Genomic DNA, 20,341 nt, shown 5'->3' on the forward strand with positions numbered 1-20,341 from the left:
AGTCAGGTTGGCTAACCTCTCCTAACAGAAGTTACATGTTATCTGCTACTTCTTTCTATATTTCAGAAAAAAGATCCATCTATTTATCTATCTACATACTTAAATTATTTTTATTTGATTTTGAAATGGAAAGTTCAAATACTGATGTCTCAAAATGTTACGGTTATATTTTTAAAACTCAGATATATGTAGCACACAACTGAGGAGAAGCTGTGTGGCCAAAAGAAGACACTTGATTAGGAATCTTAGCTCCACCTCCACTTCCATTTACGTAAAGTTCTTGTTCAAATCAGTGAATTTGTCTGGGCCTCAGCTTCCTAATCTATGAAAAGAGGCAGGTGAAATAGATTACTTCTAAGATCTATTATAGCCATTGAAATTTAAAATGTATTCTTAATATATAAAGCTCACAAACAAAATCTCATTTTAAATTTACTAATTTAGAATCTGGCAAGAAGGGAGAAAGTAAAGGAAGAGAAGATGAAATGCATTACAAAATATTGCTCCAACAAGAGTGAATCCTCAAGTTAAAGCTGCATTTTCACCATAAGAGGTAGTAACAAAATTTTTCAAAGCTCATGAGGATTTCCTAAGAGCAGTCTAAAAGATGTACATTTACTTTGGAAATGACTTAGGAAAAAAAGTTACCTGGTTTTATTCCTTGCAAGTATGTTACAGACATGATGGTGGTTTTCAAGCTTCCTTTTGCTCCATGCCATTTATGTACACAATGTACTCTCCCTACTGACTACAATACTCAGCCAGAGACATGGAGTGTGAGGTAGAGGGGTCCACTGGACTCTCTGAGGATGACGTCAGAGGAGCTGACAGGGGGAGAAGCCAACCTCACAAGCCCAATATCAGCATATCTCACAACCTGCCCTTACTGTGGTAGACTAATCTAATGAGACTTTACTATATGCCAGGTAGGTAAAATACTGTTATCTCTAACATTAGAGCTTTACTATCTACCTTGACCAAAGTAATAGAGAATTTAAAAATAAGCCTCATGTAAGCACTGAGTGTTATGTGGAAACTAATTTGACAATAAACTATTTGTAAAAAAAAAAATAAAAAAATAAAAAATAAAATAAGCCTCATGTAGACGGTGGATGGAGAGGAAGGGTGAAATAGAAGGAGATTCAGATTACACTTATCTTGATGAGCACAGAGTGAAGCATAAAATTGTTGGGTCACTGTATGGAACACCTGAAAGTAACCTAACACTGAATGTTAATCATACTGGAATTAAAAAAAAAAAAAAAAAAAAAAAAACCCATGTAAAGGTTTATTTTTTTCCTTTAAAAACAGTTCAATGGAAACTGCTCAGATTTGCTGATCAACTGCAAATGGCTTTGAACACAATATCATCATAAACAAAAATTACTTCGAGTCTTTGCAAAAAAAACTCCTCCTACTTAACTATTCAAAATAACTTCACATTATAAAGACTTTAAAAGTACAGAAAAAAATTTGCTACCTTCTGAGTCAGGATCTCCAAATGGGTTTAATTCTGCTACATCAGGATCACCAAATGGGTTTAAATTCACAGTGGCCAAGTCCTTTTCTGCTTCATCCAAAAAGTTAAGTTTGTTGATAAGCTCTGAAAATAAACATATGTGTTAGTTCACTATGATTATACTTAAGTACAATTATTGATCATTGAAAAATATTTCAAATTATAACAATTCACACTAATAATACCTGCAAATAATAAGATGTAGCATTTTATTTATGGCAGAATGCCATTCAAGTACTTTGTAGCATACCAACATATTCAAATACAACAAATATATACACATTAATTTGAAAATTATGTCAGAAAAAAAGAAAATTATGTCAGATAATGTACGAGAGAAACTTTCATTGGAATCTAATTTGACCCATTAAAAAAGTGCTGATACAGATTTTTAGAAAAACATCCTTCACTCCTAAATATGAATAATTCAAATGGGTTTAATGTAAGCAAATATTTAAAAACAGTATAATTATAATATATAAGCTAACTGAAGATAAATGTTCACGTTATATGATCAATTCTTACGTTTTCAAATCACTGCCCTTCATTGCCTACAAAGCTTTGCTAAAGATGGTTAGTTATGTTGTTGCTTGTTGGTGCGCTACAAATTACCAAGAAAACATTCAAGGAAAAGCACAAAGACAAAACTGACAGCTAATAAGTACAGAGAGAAGTCAAGAGGTAGCAGGTCACAGTAAATACAGGCAATCAGAAGCAGAAAGAAAGGAAGAAAGCTCTTAGACCTTCAGAGGAACTGGCTGATTTAGCTGAAGGCATATTTGCTTGCTTTATGCAGTCATCTTGATCTTCATCTAAGCTGCTCAGAGCATTCAATTGGTTTACAATTTCTGTAAACAGAAGCCAGTCGAGACAAATGTAAGGTAAGGTCATTTAATTAAAGAGCCATAGAAGCATGCTGTTACTCAAAAAGACAAAGAGAGGGGATGTTTGGTTAATCACGAGTGTACATTTAGAGGATGTTATTGTGATGGACTATAACAGACGTATTTAACTGAAAGTTAATGTTCTACTCATATTTTAAAATAGAAAAGGTTTGTTAAATTTATATCATTAATATAACAACTCTGTTAACAAACACAAAACAAAGATAATAACCCAAGAGGTTGACACAGGCTTTTAGCAACCACATTTTGTATTTATAAAACAATGCTTTAAATGCGTATGTTAGAAACAATACAAAATGTCCTGATATTATAGAAAATATGTACTATTTGTTTCATAATACTCTAAATGTAAACTAAAGTTTTTAAGAGTATATCTATATGAATCATGGACATAATAAGCACTTGTTCATGTTCTACAATTTTAAAAATCAGCACAAAATAAGAAAAGCAGAAAATAGCTACTGTTTTCTACTCCTGTTCTTCTAACTGTTCTTTTAGGGGAACTCTTGAGTATTGGCTTTAGGAAATCTTATAAATCTTAATTTATCCAATAAGAAATAGAACAAGAGACAAGGTTAGATAGAAAAATATTAAAATAAGATTGAATTCATTTGGTACATAAATAGAATCTTTTAACATGATTCATATATATTTTGGACAACTTTGAATATGAGCAATTATCATTCACTGGGTGAAAGTTAACTTAGAAAACGAATAAGAGCCTACTAGAGTATTCTACTTAATTCTTCCTCTTTCCAAAGTTACAACCTTGGAATAGCTTAGGTATTTCGACAAACAAAACAGATCCAGATTATTCAGTGGGAAACAAAAAAAAAAGGTGAGAAATAGGAAAACAGTTATAAATTCAGCATTAAAAATGCTATTCTTTAACACTACAAATCTGAGTACACATTCTAAATTTTATTTGAACTAAACCAGAATACACAGTTGTAAAAAGGTTGCCTTCATCCATTCGTTTGTTGTTGAATAAATATTTATTCCTCTGTGCCAAGTACTATCCTTGGGACACAAGGATGAAAAAAAAATACATGGTATTGTCCTCCTGGAATTTACATTCTATAAAAATACAAATTAATACTGAAACAGATTTAGTAAATGACTATTAGAATATGTGATGATGCTAAAGACTACAGATCTTTGAATATATATATATATATACACACACACACACACACACATATATATATAAATTTGACAAACTTACTCAGGTTTTTTTTTGTCTTAATGAGAAATACATTTTGCATGAATAAAATTGCCTGTTATTTAAACAAGGGACACCTGGGGTGCTCAGTTGGTTAAGCGTCTGACTTCGGCTCAAGTCATGATCTCATAGTTCGTAGGTTTGGAAGTCCTGTGTCAGGCTCTGTGCTGACAGCTCAGAGCCTGGAGTCGGCTTCAGAGTCTGTGTCTCCCTCTCTCTCTGCTCCTTTCTTGGAAGTACTCTGTCTCTCTCTCAAAAATAGATGTTCAATTACTAGGTTAAAAAAAATTTTTAATGCTTATTTATTTTTGAGAGAGAAAAAGCGTGAGCAGGGGAGGCGCAGAGAGAGAGGGAGACAGAGGATATGAAGTGGGCTCTGCACTGACAGCAGAGAGGCTGATGTGGGGCTCAAACTCACTAACCATGAGATCATGACCTGAGCTGAAGTCAGACACTTAACCGACTGAGCCATCCAGGTACCCCACTATGTTAAAAATTTCTTAAATAATGTTTAAAGATTTGTAGTTTTCCTTATATAGCTAACCCATTTTAATTATTTTATAGTCAATGAAGGCGGAAATCAATCTTTTTTAAACATCTTACAAAATGAGTATCATAGAGGAATACTGAAGAAATATGAGACTTGGTACTCACCTTCGAAACATTAATATTATTCCATAGAGATTTAGATACAACATGGGCATTTCTTTGAATATTATCAAGATGACTCCATCATGTGATTAAATTATTTACACTGTGATATTTTATATGTTTAGAATGTTTCCTCCCCCCACCATGCTTTTAGTGACAGCTAAAATCACTGATGACCATTTCCTCATTATCCAAAGTAATTTCTTCTTTCCATTTTGTTCACTGATGACAGTTGTCCTTATCCTAGTTTTTGTATTTATCCATAGCTTAAATAAATCTTTACATGACTCCTAGAACTTGTGCTTTAGAACTTTCATTTATATTAACAAAGTGAAAAAGTAATTCTGATTAGCTTACCAATACTCCATTTGGTATGTAAATAAATGCTAATTCAAATCACAAAGAGAGGCAACTTCCAAAGAAATACCATCTAACCTATTTAATAAGCATTTATCAAGTACCTATTATATATCTTTGGTAGTACCTGCCCTCAAAGCTTTATATTTTTATGTGATAGACAGACAAGTAAAACAATATACAGTGTAAGATAAGTATGGTAAATATTATCATTGAGATATGCATTATAAGCTTCTGAAACTGGAAGAGAGGCATGTAGCTCAGTCTGAGGTCAGAAAGGCCTTCCGAACTTATTTAAATTTGAGCTAATATAAGACAGACATTATTATTATTAAAATAAAAGAAAAAAAAATGAAGAGCATTCTCCAAGGGCATAAGGGAGACAAATGAGAACAAGACATATTTGAGGAACTGCAAGTTGTCTGAGGTTTAAGATTCCAGGGTGGAAAATGGAATGAGATGATGTTGGCAAAAGTCCTATTGTAAAGATTACTGTGATCAAACCAAACAATGTGAACTTTACTCTAAGAACTATAGGGATCCACTGAAAGATCAAAATGTATACTTCAGTATGTCATTTCAGCATTTATGTACATCATTCCAGCAGCAACACGGTGGCAGCATTTGGAAAAAAAAACAGGACAAGAAGCAAGAAAATGAATAGTTCAGCATTGCCACTCCATGAAGGGAGGCAATCAGTAAATATATGTTCACTAAAGAATAAATTAAGAATAAAAATTTGGTAGTTAGTTTGACCTGAGGGATAGGAAAAGGAACCTCGCACAAGTTCAGCTATCTGACTTGGGTGACTATGTGGATAGTGTTCCACCACTGTGATAGGGGCTATTCAGTTGGGAACATACCAAACTAGAGATAGGTGTCTGTGAAACTTCCCATGGAAATAAATCAACTTGGCATTCAAGATGATGGTCTGGAGTCTAACATACATAATTTTTATGATTTTCTCCCTTTTAAAAAGTACATTTCTGCTTCTTATAAATTTCCTATATCAAGGTGCTTTATAGTATATAGTCAGAATAAAGTTACAAAGATTTACAAGAAAAACGTATTTGAAACTTTTTTTTAAATGTGTATTCGTTTTTGAGAGAGAGACAGAAACAGAGCATGAGGTGGGGGGCGGGGGGCAGAGGGAGAGAGGGAGACACAGAACTCAAAAGCAGGCTCTCAGCTCTATGCTTTCAACACAGAGCCCGATGCAGGGCTCCAACTCACGAACTGTGGGAAGTCGGACGCTTAACCAACTGAGCCACCAAGGCACCCCTCCCAGAATTTTTCTCAAGTGGAAAGCTTTGTATTATACTACCTTGACCAAAACACTTCCTAGCCTAGTATTACAGCCTTGTTTCACCAAATACTTAACATTTGAAAAATGCTAAGAATGCTATGTCATAGCCACAAATTTCTACCCCAGCACTACTCAAATGGAGTGATAAGCTCAAAGTGTACAATACTCATAGCAACAGTGTGTCAATCTGGACTTGCTTCATATTGATGAGAATAAGAAGGAAAACTAAATTAGGGGTGAAGCGAAGGGTCAAGTAATTTGCGACTCTACCGTTAGGAAGGCAAAAGAAGTTAGAAATTGACCACCAGAGATTTTCACATTGAAAGAAAAAAAGGGGTAGGTTGGGTGGGGCATTAAGAATAAGTGGTGTTTTCCTTTTGAGAAAGTCCATAGTTGAGTTAAAAGAAGAAAAAAATAAACTGCCTAGAGCTAGAACACACCTGCAAATCTTGCAGCATCCTCATTCTTCTCGCGAAAGCAAAACAAGATTCAGTACAGGTCTGTCTCATTCTAAGATGCTCTAAGATAGTAACCTTTCAATTTCCTGGCAGAGATCAAGGAAAATGTCACTTTTCTCACAGGCTCAGGTCCATAAATATTTGATTTACAGATACAACTAATGGGTTTAATAATATGATTTTTAGTCCCACAGTAGACCATAACGGGGAACTAGGAGCTACCTTCAGGCAGAAAAGTAGACATTGAATAGTCTGTCATCAGCATCGCCAACCCTTCCTCTTAATTATATACTAAACCTCAGTGGTGTATATTAATATGACCAAGTTGCTCCCAAATTTTTTTAAGTCTCTCAACCATCAGCCCTTTCTAGTTTGGCCAGACTCTTTTAATCATCATAAGAAAACAACTTAAAAACATAGTAGTCTACAGTTTCGTACCTACCATTTATTCTTCAACTCACTGCACCCTGTTTTTGTCTCTACCTTTATTCATCCCCCTTACTGAAAGTGCTCTTGCTGAGATCACCACTGTATAGTCTAGTTGGTGAATATGCTACGCATCTTTCAGTTCTTACCATACTTGACCTCTGTATAAATAAGTGTACTTAGCCCTTCCTTCCTTGAAATTCCTTCTCCTCCTTCTCCAGGACAATACTAACTCCTGGTTCTATCTCCTTAATAGTTCTGTTTTGGTCTCATATAATGGTAAGTATTCTTCCCTCAGCCGCTTAAATATTTTTATTCCCCAGAACTCCATCATAGATCTATTCTTCTTTTCTCCCTAAATTTGCCCTTCCTGGAAGAATTCATCTACTCTCCTGGCTTAATCTAACACACACATGCAAACAATTTTCAGATATACAGTAAGTACTAGGTTTGCTACTGGGCATTCTCACCCTAATGATCCTACACTTCCTTCTCACACACTAACCATATAAAAAACTGGAATTAAATCAACTGTGTGTCTAGGTTATGTTCATCTTTCAACTCTGACACACAGCAGTTTTTAGCACAAGACTTAATGTATGTTGTAAAAAATGAATAAATGAACTGAAAGAGAGTCATAATAACTGGCATCATATTTGTAAAGACAGAAAAATCTGTATTTGTTAATTATAGAAAGAGTATTTTTTAATCTATGTTTATCTATGTATTCATGCATGTATCTATCTATATTTCACTCATCTCTAGAAATGTTACAGTTTAAGCCACCTCCGAAAATTTGGTGGTTTAACACAACAAATTACTATCTCCCACAGTTTTGTGGGTTGACTGGACTCAGCTGGGTGGTTCACAGTTAGATGGTGACTGGACTAAAGTCATCAAAATCTTGAACTGGGCTGGATGTCCAAAATGGCTTCTTCGCTTACATGTTTGGTATCTCAGTTGAGAAAGCAGGAACGGTTGGGGACTGGCCAGGCATATCTCTCTCCCGATGTGTCTTATCCACATAGCTAGTTTGGAGTTCCTCTCAGCATAGCAATCTCAGGGCAGATGGATTTCCCCTGAGCATGCATTGTAAGAGGCCAGGTAGATGATACAAGGCTCTTTATGACTTAGCTTTAGAAGTTACAAAGTTGTCACTTCCACAACGAATTATATGCTTAAAAGTAGTTTACAGGGCCAGCCCAGATATAAAAGGATATGAATAATATAAAGCATGGTTCACTGGGGAACAATCTTTGGAGACTAGCTACTACACAGATCAATAAATCAGAAAGTTGGAAAGCATTTATTTTCTTACCTATTAATACAGTTAATAAAATAATTTCTTACTATAATTTTTACATTGTCTTCCAGTATTTTACATAGGCACATATGTGAAAGGCACAAACCTAAAACTGTAATATTTAATGAATTTTGATAAACATATATATCCATGTAACCCAAGATTCAGAAAATTTGTATCACCTCAAGTTTTTTCATGCCTCTTTTCAATCAATCCCCAAACTCAGGCTATCACCATCACACGGAATTTTCCGCTTCCAGCATGTCACAGAAATGGACTCATATGTATATAGTCTTTTACATAAGCTTTCTTTCTTTAACATAATAGTTCTCAAATACATCCATGATGTTGAACATAACAACTGTTCACTTTTATTGAAAGGTATTCCATTCATGAATATACAGCACGAGTTTAAACTGTGCAGGTCTACTTATACATAGATTTTTTTTTATCCATACAGTAAAGTTATCTAAATGTATTTTCCTTAGGACTTCCTTAATAACATTTTTTCTCTAGCTTACTTTATTGTAATAATACAGTATATAATGCATATAAATGTTAATCAACTGTTTATGTTAACAATATGGTTTTTGATTAACAGTAGGCTATCAGTAGGTAAGTTTATGGGAAGTCAAAAGTTACACATGGGTTTTCGACTATGCAGGGCATTGACACCTCTCACCCCCATGTTGTTTCAGGGTCAAATGTACTACAGTTTATTTTGCCATTGTCCTAGTGATGTACATCTGAGCTGTTTGTAGTTTGGGGCTAATATGAACAAAAATGCTATAAACATTTATGTAGAAATCTTTTTGTAGACATGTGTTTTCATTTCTTTTGTGTAAATATCAAGAAGAAGAATTGCTGAGTCAGAGGGATATATGTTTAGTGTTATAAGAAATTCCCCAAGTGACTATACAATACACTCTACCAACAATGGATGAGACTTCCAGTTAGTGCACATATTGCCAGTCTTAAATTTTAACCATTTGAATGGTGTAGAATCAATCTCATTGTGAATTTTACCTGCTTTTCCTTGATCACAAGTGTGATTCTGAGAACATGTTCATGTGGTTACTGGCCAGTGATGTATCTTTTTTGAGGGACCACATATTCAAATTCTTGCCCATTTAAAAAGAATAGAGTTGGGGGTATCTAACTGGCTCAGTCAGTTAAGCACACAACACTTGATCTCAGGGTTGTAAGTTTGAGCCCTACCTTGTGTGTAGAGACTACTTAAAATCTTGAAGAAAATAATTTTAAACAGGGTTGCATTTTCACTATTGTCAGACATTTAAAAAAATCTGTTCTGGATACAAAACGTGTCAGATATCTGCTTTGTGAGTATTTTCTTCTAGTCTATTGACTTACCCATACATGTACTCAATGATCTATTTTGATGAGCATAAGTTTTTAATTTTGGTGAAGTCTAATTTAGAGATGTATTCTCCTCTGTGTCTTATGTATGAATCCTCTGCCTGCCCTCATGTCACAAATAGTTTTTCCCCCTCCCCAGAAGCTTTATTGTTTTAGCTTTTACATTTAGGTCTATGATCAACCTTGAATTAATGTTTATGTGTCCTGAGAGGTAGGAATTGACATCTGAGGGTTTCAAAATAATTTGTTGAAAAGACTTTCATTTCCTCACTGAATTATGCTGCCCCTTTGCTGAAAATTAATTGGCCAAATAAATTTGGGTCCGTTTCAGAACTTTCCATTTTGTTCCACTAATCAAATTGCCTGTCCTATGCCAATACCATACTATACTGATTTATACTTTTATTATAAATCTTATCATCTAGTAATAATATTACAATGCTGTTCTTTTTCAAGACTGTATTGTTATTCAGGTCCTTTGCATTTCCAAAGATATTTTAGAATCAGCTTTCTAATTTTTTTCTTTTTTTAAACTTGCTAGGATAGGGGCATCTGGGTGGCTCAGTCTGTTAAGCGTCTGACTTGATTTTGGCTTAGGTCATAATCTCATGGTCATGAGACTGAGCCCTACATTGGGCTCTGCACTGGGCATGGAGCCTGCTTAAGATTCTCCCTCTCCCTCTCCCTCCACTCCTCCCCTACTCGTGTGTGCACTTGCTCTCTTTCTTGCTCTCTCTCAAAAACAAAAACAAACAAACAGCAACAAAAACCAAACACCACAAAACCTGCTAGGATTACAATTAGCACTAAATTCTATCTATAGACTGATTTGGGGAGGATGGAAATCCTAAGAATATTGAGTCTTCTAGTCTATGAACATAGATTATCTATTCATTTATTAAGGTCTTCTGTAATTTTCAATATTGTATTATAGTTTTCTGTGCAGAGGTTTTTCTACATCTTTTATTAAATTTATTTCTAAGTATCTGTACTATTTTTAACCTTGACTGTAAATGGTATTGTTAATTTTATTTCCCAAATGTTTGTTGTTCATATATAAAAATACAGTTTTCTTTTTTTAAACATTTTTTAATGTTTATTTATTCTTGAGAAAGAGAGAGAACACAAGCAGGGGAAGGGCAGAGAGAGAGAGAGAGGGGGGGGAAGACACAATCTGAAACAGGCTCCAGATTCTGAGATGTCAGCACAGAACCTGAGGTAGGGCTCGAACCCATGTAAGATCAAGATCTGAGTGAAAGTCAGACACTCAACCAACTGAGCCACCCAGGCGCTCCTAAAATATAGATTTTTCTATATTAATTTTGCATTATGTGACCTTGTTAGGATCTCCAGTATCACGTTAAACAGAAGTGGTGAAAGTAAACATCTTTGCCTTGTACCCAGTCTTAGGAAGAAAGTATTCAGTATTTCACCATGACATATGATTTTAGCTGTAGCTTTTCACAGATGTTCTTTATCAAAATGAGGAAATTCCCTTACATTGAAACCTTGCTGAGAAACTTGGTACTGAATTTTGTCAAATACTCCTTTATATACCTATTGAGATGTATAGTTTTTCTCCTCTATTCTGTTACTATGGTTAAATCAATCGTGCATTCCCAGGACAAATCCTTAAAGAATGCATACTGGTACTTAGAATATTCATTGTCTCCTGGTTCCTCCCCTAAGTACTGGAGAGCTAACTTTTTTCTTTGGAGCTCTCACTTCCTTTCTTGTCCTGTCATCAGAATTCTCCTGGAGTTTCCTAGGAAGGCAGGGAGGCCTAGAGAATTCTGTTCAGTTGTCATTAGTACAAACAAAGCAGCAATAGGGTTTACGTGTGACATAGAAAGTAAAATGAATTTAGAATCTGTGTCTTCTGCTACTTCTAGTCTCTAAGTTGATATATGTGACTTCTAAACACTAAGAAGAGCTATTCTTACTGTCTTCAGTGTCTCGAATTCCTTTAAAAAGGAGGTAGCTATGATGCCTAACCAAGTTTTTAGCCTAAGGGATCAGAAATGCCCCAACTCTCTGATTCTACCCTATTTTCCAACGTTATTAGTACCTAAATAATAGACACAGTATTCCATTCCTATCCTTTACACAGACCTCCAAAATATGTGGCCATTTTTATTCTATCACTTTATACAGCCCACAGCAAACCTATGATTTTGTTCATGAGTATCCTAGGTACTGGAGAATAAATGGCCACGTAAAAACCAGAAGCAAATTAATGGATGTATTCTCTGACCAGAGTCCCAAGTTCATTCTGACAGACCTTCTACTCAAAGTAAGGAGACCAAATTTATCCGATTCATAAGTCCTAGCTGTAGGACATGTAATCTCAGAGGGCTGAGGCATACCATAATCAACTTTAGCTCTTCAAATATGAACTGGTATCTCCTCTACTACGATTGGTGCTTAAGATCATTTCCTCTGATGTTATCCAATATATCACTCTTCCTCATCCCAAATTAACGTTACAAACAATAGGGAAGGGATTAATAAACACCAGGCAACAGTGCTTATGGTAAAAATGAATCTTGATTTATAAACTGCCTTTGGATGGAAAGACCCTGAATGGATTATATACTTGATGGAAAGCCACAGTTCTGGGCTCAGAAAATTATGGACTCTTGTAACTAGGTATGTCCCTTATAGGGACTCTGAAAACTATACCTATTTAACTGTTTCAAAAGATACCCAGCTCTTCTGTAGCATGGATTTTAAACCAAGGCAATTCCTGCTTCTAACTATGTGGATTTTGTCTCCTTGTACCCAAGCTGTCATGTGAGATAGAGGTCAAAGAATAGCACCTCGGATGCTGTGAGGACTCCGGTGAAAAAGGAATGCTCTGCTGGCATGCTACTGTGTTTCCAATATCTTTCCAAATGAATCTAATGCTTAGTCCGGCTTATGTCACAAGTATAGGTCTGGATGAGCCTACACAGAATCCTTGGTTATCTTTCCAACAGCTTTAGGTATATTGGGATCTTTCAGATATTTCATAATGCCTGAGTTCACCAATAATGCTTTCCTATAAAATGCTTCAGTTGAACCTGATTTTCTGAGCTGTACTCAGTAAGACATTGTTATTTATGGAGGAATCTTTTATTATTCTTTTTGTTATGTATTCAGAAACTCAACATGAATCCCAAAGATAGTCATATTGCCAAATATTGGTTCAAGTGCTGTGAGGGTGCCACAGATGGAGGCACTAACTGTTTTAAAACCATATATATTTTCTATTACTGGCTATAATAAACTTTCCATTCATGGGCTTTGATTCTTCATCTCCAAGGTCTATTACTCCCGCTACATTTCAAACTGTAATTTTTCTAACTGCAATTCAAAATTCCCTTGCCCATTCACTGGTGCTGCACTCCTGCAGAACGTACCTATATATAACAGTATCAGTAAAAGGTCCCTGCCTAAGAACGGATCCCAAAATGTTTTCAGTTAGCCAAGAATTTGGCCCAGGTGAGACAGAGTAAGGGTTTTTGATCAATCCAAGTATAGATATAATGGATTTATGTATACCTTCTAGCAACGACTATAATTTCAGAAGACATATTTTGTTAATTACTATTGACTTTACAGCAATATTCTATATCACTGATTAAATGAATAGCTTCTAGGCATTCATCTAAGGTATCACAAAATAACTGTAACAGTCTTATTCCCTCAAGAAGTTTGCAGCTTATTTGGGGAAATAATATATCCATACAAGATTTATTCATATGTGATTGCATTTTATGCACTTCTATTGCAATATAAAGATGTCATTAATAGAGGCAAAATTTTAAATAATGATTTTTTTCCTCCATAAACATTCTGTTAGCAATTCCAAAGCTGCAAGGAACAGCAAATATAAGCTGTGTTTAAATTACTGCCACTTTAGTTGGTAAATAAAAATACCCACCATACTTTATTTATACAATGTTTATAAAATGCATTCATTTTGTTTAGTCTTAACCTATTGCTTTAACATTACTGTTGTTAAATCTTAATATATTTTTAACTATCTTAAAACTACTTTACCCAAACATTTTTAGAGTGGTAGTGCTGGTGCTAAAAATAAATTCCTGAAAGATAATAACTTTGGAATGGAATTTACATGTGCTAAAAAATGCAACTAAGGAAGCCAAACAACTGCCATAACATGCTGTGCTATTAATTTAAGTGACTGTACTCTGGAAATATAATAGAGAAAGAAAATGTAACATCAAAGCAAAAATGTTATAATGACTGTGGACTGACTTAAGAGCATGCATCTAATCACCACTGTCCCCATCTACCCCTGCTCCCTCAATACACATTTTATATTCATTACTTTTGGAAAACTAGTCTTGAATTACTTAAGGCTTGAATTATGTGTCTCCTCCAGATCACATATCTTCCATAAAATGGGACCACTCAACCCTGGATTAGGTGGTATATGAGTAAAGGTCAAATAAATGGAACAAGATAATAAGCCAGACAGAGTGATCAGTATGGGCTATAGTACGAGAAAGAAGTCCCTTCATTGATTTATGTACGGCCTTTCAGTTAACACATTCTAAGTTCTCAATATGTTCCAGACAATGTGACAGAAGTGAGGGATAAAAAAAAATGGTTAGAACATAGTCTCTACCTTGAAGGACTTACATAAAATAGGGAAAAGAAATACGTACATAAATAATAACACAAAATAGTAGAATTCCAAAGAAATCTTGGATCATCACAAGTTGCATTAAAGCAATTTCTTCAGTTAGGGTCAGAGAATTTTTGACTATCTAAAAGAAAGTTATTTCTTCTACAGGAATTTTAGAAAATAAGGTGTATGTGTATGTTTAAGCAATAAAGGTTACTATGGTTTGAATGTTAGTGTTCCCCCCAAATTCATATGTTGAAATCTTAATTCTCAGTGTGATGGTATTAGGAGGTGGGGGCCTTTCATTAAATGTTTTATTTATTTCTAGGAGAGAGAGAGAGAGACACAGCGTGAGCAGGGGAGGGTCAGAGAGAGAGGGGGTCACAGACTGAAACAGGATCCAGGCTCTGAGCTGGCAGTCAGCACAGAGCCCGACGTGGGGCTCAAACCCACAAACTGCGAGATCATGACCTAAGCGAAAGTCAGACGCTTAACCCACTAAGCCACCCAGGCGCCCCAGGTGGGGGCCTTTCAGAGAAGATTAGGTCATGAGGGCAGAACCTTCATGAATAAGATTAATGTCCTTCTAAAAGTGGGTCCAGAAGAGATCCTTTGCCCCCTTCCACCATGTGAGGAATACAGTGAGAAGTCTGTGACCCAGAAGAGGGCCTTCATCTAACCATGCTGGCACCTTGATCTCAGACTTCCAGTCTCCAAAACTGTGGAAAATAAATTTCTGTTGCTTATAAACTACCCAACCATGGTATTTTGTTATAGCAGCCCCAACAGACTAAGACAATAAGATCTGATTATCATTGTTTTCATTTTATCTATAATTGGATCAAAAATAATGTCCTTTCTTTTCCTTTCAATACCAGCATAGAACCTCTGACGTATTGTTATCACTTTTTTTCCCCATTGCTTTGATCAAAATAGTACAACATTGCTCAAAACAACTATAAAAGCCTGGGGTTTTAAAATTTTCTTACTTAAGGTACGAGAACCTAATTGAGATTTAGTTTTAACCAAAAGCCATTCACAAAGATCAAACCATATTCTCCATTTAAAAGATCAGATTATATCTCATAGCAGTTATAAACATTCATTCTGCAAGAAAATGTCTACATTTGAAAATAGTACAGTAGTAGCTAAGGGATGAAATGGTCAAGCTTAAGAGGAACTGGGCAAAAAAGGTTTCTCAGAGTATGTGTCAATATAATTAAATTTTGAAGGATTGGTAAAAAGTCACTGGTGGCAGTAGAGGAAGGTTACTAACTTACCTTTCCTGAAGTACTTCAGCTACTCAAATAAAACACAGAACTCAAAGATAGGAAAGACAGAGCATTTTTAAAAATATTGTATAACTGTGGCTAACGTCATTATAAACATAATTCAAATGTCTTCATTTATTGTTGAAAACAGAAGTCCAAAATTCACTGAAAGAAAAATAACAGTTGGGAGGTGTTCAAATAAAAAGAGGAGAAAATAAAATAATACTGAACCTCTCATCTTACATGAAGTGAGTCAATACAATCTGTTTTGTTTTGTTTGTTTTGAAGATTTTATTTTTAAGTCATCTCTGTACCCAATGTGGGACTCAGACTCACAACCCTGAGATCAAGAGTCACATGCTCTACTGACTGAGCCAGCCATGCATGCCTGTTTTATTTTTAATGTTGCTAAAGAATTACAGGTTCATTTTTTATCCATCTGGCTTTTTTAATCTTAGAGGATAATAGACTAAAATGAAAACAGAGGGGTGTCTGGGTAGCTCAGTCAGTTAGGCATCCGACTTCGGCTCAGGTCATGATCTCACAGTTCATGGGTTCGAGCCCCGCGTCCAGCTCAGTGCTGACAGGTAGCTCAGAGCCTGGAGCCTGCTTCAGATTCTGTGTCTCCCTCTCTCTCTGACTCTCTCCTGCTCATGCTGTCTCTTTCTCTCTCAGAAATAAATAAAGCATTAAAAAATTTAAAAAAAAATGAAAACAGAACATATAGCTTCCAAATAACTCTATTAAAAAAGGCTTAAATACAGAACATTTGAGAATAGTAAAATTTAAATGGTGAGTGGAAAAAAATAGTAAGAAAATTCACAAATAAAAGGATAAAGTAATATAAGTGAAATTAAGTATGCAGTTATCAAAAAATATAAGTATTAAGGGCAAAGAATACAAAGATAAACCAAATACGGTTTATAAGAGAAGTGCTTAATACAGGTTAAAAACAAAGTGATAGGGACGCCTGGGTGGCTCAGTCAGTTAAGCGTCCGACTTCGGCTCAGGTCATGATCTCACAGTTCATGGGTTCGACCTGGTGTTGGGTTCTGTGCTGACAGCTCAGAGCCTGGAGCCTGTTTCGGATTCTGTGTCTCCCTCTCTCTCTCTGCCCCTCCCCCACTTGTGCTGTGTCTCTCTCAGTCTCAAAAATAAACCATAAAAATTTTTTTAAAAAAGATGAAGTGATAACTACACCAGGAAAATGCAAACATAAAGAAATCATGAGTTCAAATATCAAACATCAGACAAAATTTCATGGCAAGAGGCATTAAGTAGGGCAAACTGATCAAATTACAACCCATAATGAAACTATCAGAAAATTAATTTTTATGCACTGAAGAATTTAGCATTGAAATTCTTGATCTTTCAAAAATGAACTATACAAAAAGAATATGGCTATAAAATTGACTAAATAATATAAATTAAAAGTTTGGCCTATAAATATATGCTGAATCCAACAAATAGAAATATATATGTAAAAAGATACAGAAAAATTTTTTTAAATGTTTATTTATTTTTGAGAGAGAGAGAGAGAGAGAGAGAGAGCGAGCGAGCACAAGCAGAGGAGGGGCAGAGGGAGAGGGAGACACAGAATCTGAAGCAGGCTCCAGGCTCTGAGCTGTCAGCACAGAGCCCGATGCAGGGCTCGAACCCACGAACTGCGAGATCATGACCTGAGCCGAAGTTAGACACTTAACCGACTGAGCCATCCAGGCACCCCACTTAAGGAAAATTTTTAAAAATAGATCATATATCTAGACTACAAAGAAAAAAACCCTCACTCATATGAAATTGAAATCTGAAAGGCTTCAGCATCTTATTTAAATAAAATTAAACTGGAAACTAACTAAAATTAAATAAAGTCCATGATAAATCCCACCGTTCTGAATAAACCTTGAGTTAAATAAGAAATCAAAATGGCAATCATAAATTAGAAATTAATAATTTACAAAATTTACACAGAACTAAACACACATCTTTGCATATAAGTCTAATCAATTCCTTATAATAAATTTCTACAAGTGGAATGAAAGTGAACATCACTAGAATTGAGAGAGTCAAGGAAGTTTTTGGCTAAGGAGTTAAATGGGTCATATGATCAATGGAAATCCCCTATATAATAGTAAGAGTTGAGGCTAAGCCAAGAGAGGACTGCCAAAGTGCCCTATGGATTTGGAAACATCACCTAGATGACAGAAGTCTAGAGATCTCAAAACAGAAATTTAGGACACTTCATTAGCTGAAAGGAATATGTACATAGTGTTTGCTTCTCACTCCAGTAATATAGGTATAACATCAGTTCCTTAAGTGTGATAGTCAGATTATTAATAAATACTTGTTTGCCAATTAATACAAAAGATTCTAAATACTTAATCATCTTAAGTTTGACCAAGCCAGCTATAAGGAATACTTACATGGAATCTTCTAGATATAAGGATACATAATATATATACAAATCCAAACCAAAGAATGTGCACATAATTTATGTGAATAAACACACATGAGCTAGAAGAAGGTAGCCAATGCATTTTGTCACGCCAGCCTTAAGGTAGATCTTTACTTACAAGAAGGTTCATCCATACATTGACATAAGAAGTGTGAACATATTTAGGCTACTTTATACTATAATCAGTAGTTCCAGTAAAGTTTTATGCTTTCCTGACTAAACTTGGACCTGATTTTTAATTATGAAAATCTGATATGAACCATCATCACATAAAGTTTTCAAAGAGCTAAATGGTATATTAAAAGGCTTACAGAGGAAAAAATACTTTGTTAGAGGTATTGTTTTTTTCCTGGAAAACAAGAATTAGTTTTCAACTTTGCAAAAAAAAGAAAAAGGTAAACTTTTAGCTTAATGCTAATAAAACCAACCTGTAATTTTTGCTGCCTTTTCCTCTTGGTTCACTCGGTTCTCATCATCTTCTTCATTATCTTCTTCAAAGTCATCTAAATTGCCAATGTCAGCCTGCTTCATACTCATCAAACTAGCCAAACTTTGCATGTCTTCATCTCTACATCAATGATTTAAAATTTAATACACAGTTCATTAAATGACATTGTTTGAAAAAAGTTTCTTAAGAATATAATAATATTCTTTTTCCTATGTACTAATAAGCCTTTCAAAAAAGTTGTACAAGACTACTGAAAAACCTAAACAGTCATATCCATTAATTTTTAAATGGCATGTTTAATTAGTAAAAAGCAAACTAGATTAAAAACTAACTAGTTAGGAGTTAGTTTAACTCTTTGCTGCCATCTATGGAAGACTAAAATTTTCTTCACAGGATTAAAGTGTGGGTTTCTAATCATTAAGTCTAGAAATAAAACTTGTTTCATAAAACAGTGAGATAGTTTGCAAATCAATAAGATCTAGACTTTGTTATATGGAAACCAACTTGACAATAAACTATTTTTAAAACATAATAAAAAAATAAATAAAATAAAATACATCTTGGCATAAGAGATGAACATTATTTTTCTCATCACACCAGCGCAATGAGGTCTTATGAAGTTTTTTTATTTAGAATGGCTAAAAAATGTATCTAGTGGCAAAAACAGATAAAATACATTAGTTGTGTGATATCCTTGATGAAAAAGATAATTTAATGGAAATTAAATATATTATGGAAAAATAAAATAAAATATTCAGATTTGCAAAATAAATGAGAAGGGAAATTCTTAATCTGAAATCCATGAACCCTTTTGGTTTTGGGGGTAGGAGGAAAAAGAAATTGTAAACCACTATAAATGTATGTGTAAACCTTATTTAAATGTGCATTTTTCTCAAAGAGGCTATAAGTTAACTACTGGAACAGCATTTTTAAAAATTACAGGATGAAAAATGACCTGGGTTGACTATAAGTTAAATACCATACATTGGATAAAAATGTAAAAATGTTTTTTATCTTCAAGTATTTTAAATATAAGTATACAAACTAATATATAAAAGTATATAAAGTATATAAAAGTATTTACATTAAATACTCTAAACATCAAATAATTGAAGTTTTTCTTAACTATCATTTTTGCCTAAATTTCAAATAAATTATCATGAGTAAAACACATTTCTAACACATTATATACAAACTAACTTTCAATCTGATATACTTCCCTAAAATTCAGAAGGTCCAGTTAAGATACTGTTTCCCATGTTCTAACCACAATAAAATAGAAAACAAAACAAGGAAACTTGTTTGTAAACAAATGTTTGTTAACATTCACTTATTTTCTAAATACAGTACAGCTATGGAGATTACACTGGTTTTTGAAATTCTTTGCATTTTATCTCATGTAAGCCTAGAGTTAACAAAATCATTTCCCTTTTTAAAAATAAATTTAGTGACATAAAGTCTGCATGAACAAAAGAAGTTGTATTACTTTATATGCTTTACAAATTGCTCACCTGTCAATCGGGAATAATTTCAAGATATACCATTACTCTTGAAATGTTAACTTGCTTAATTTTATCTCTTTAATTTCCTCGTACTTTAACCTTGAACATATTTCTCTGTGAAAGGTTAAGGAGGCAAGGAGTGTGGAGGCAGAGTGGGAATTTGGGGTGTTTTAAGAGAAATTTCCAGTGGAATTAAGACATCTGGTTCGACTAAATTTCCCAGATTCTCCCAGGGATGGTGCTGATTCACTTACTGCTTCTGCCCAGTGGAAAGGAGTCCACATTCAAAGGATCTTCTCTGATTTTGTTTTCTCTCTTCTTCCTATGTTTCCTTTCCTTTCGTTATGGCTTGAACTTCAGAGTAAGATCTTTATTTTTAGTTTTTCAGTATTTAAGTCTAAAATTTAAGGTCCTGAGATGAAAGACTGATTGCTTCCATTCTGTCCTATCCCTCTACCACACTTACTCAAAAGCCAACTTTCCAGAGATGAGGCTTACTGTTATCTAC

At 34.5% G+C, this 20,341-nt stretch overlaps 1 protein-coding gene across 3 annotated transcripts in view; it reads right to left on the reverse strand.

The window, feature by feature from the left end:
• The window catches only part of EHBP1 (EH domain binding protein 1), a 350,991-nt gene that overhangs the window by 174,804 nt on the left and 155,846 nt on the right, over positions 1–20,341 (reverse strand). For 2 of the 3 annotated variants that reach the window (XM_077766440.1, XM_077766439.1), the window contains exons 7-8: positions 18,312–18,451; positions 1,481–1,603 (exon numbers count right to left, since the gene is read on the reverse strand). In XM_077766440.1, coding sequence (XP_077622566.1) covers positions 1,481–1,603; positions 18,312–18,451 — 263 coding nt within the window. Of the gene's footprint in view, positions 1–1,480; positions 1,604–2,262; positions 2,368–18,311; positions 18,452–20,341 lie in introns of all 3 variants that reach the window. The other variant, XM_077766441.1, reaches the window with a different exon arrangement.

Source organism: Crocuta crocuta, unplaced genomic scaffold (genome assembly GCF_008692635.1).
Source record: "Crocuta crocuta isolate KB4526 unplaced genomic scaffold, BGI_CrCroc_1.0 scaffold113, whole genome shotgun sequence".
In the NCBI taxonomy this organism is placed as follows: Eukaryota; Metazoa; Chordata; class Mammalia; order Carnivora; family Hyaenidae; genus Crocuta; species Crocuta crocuta.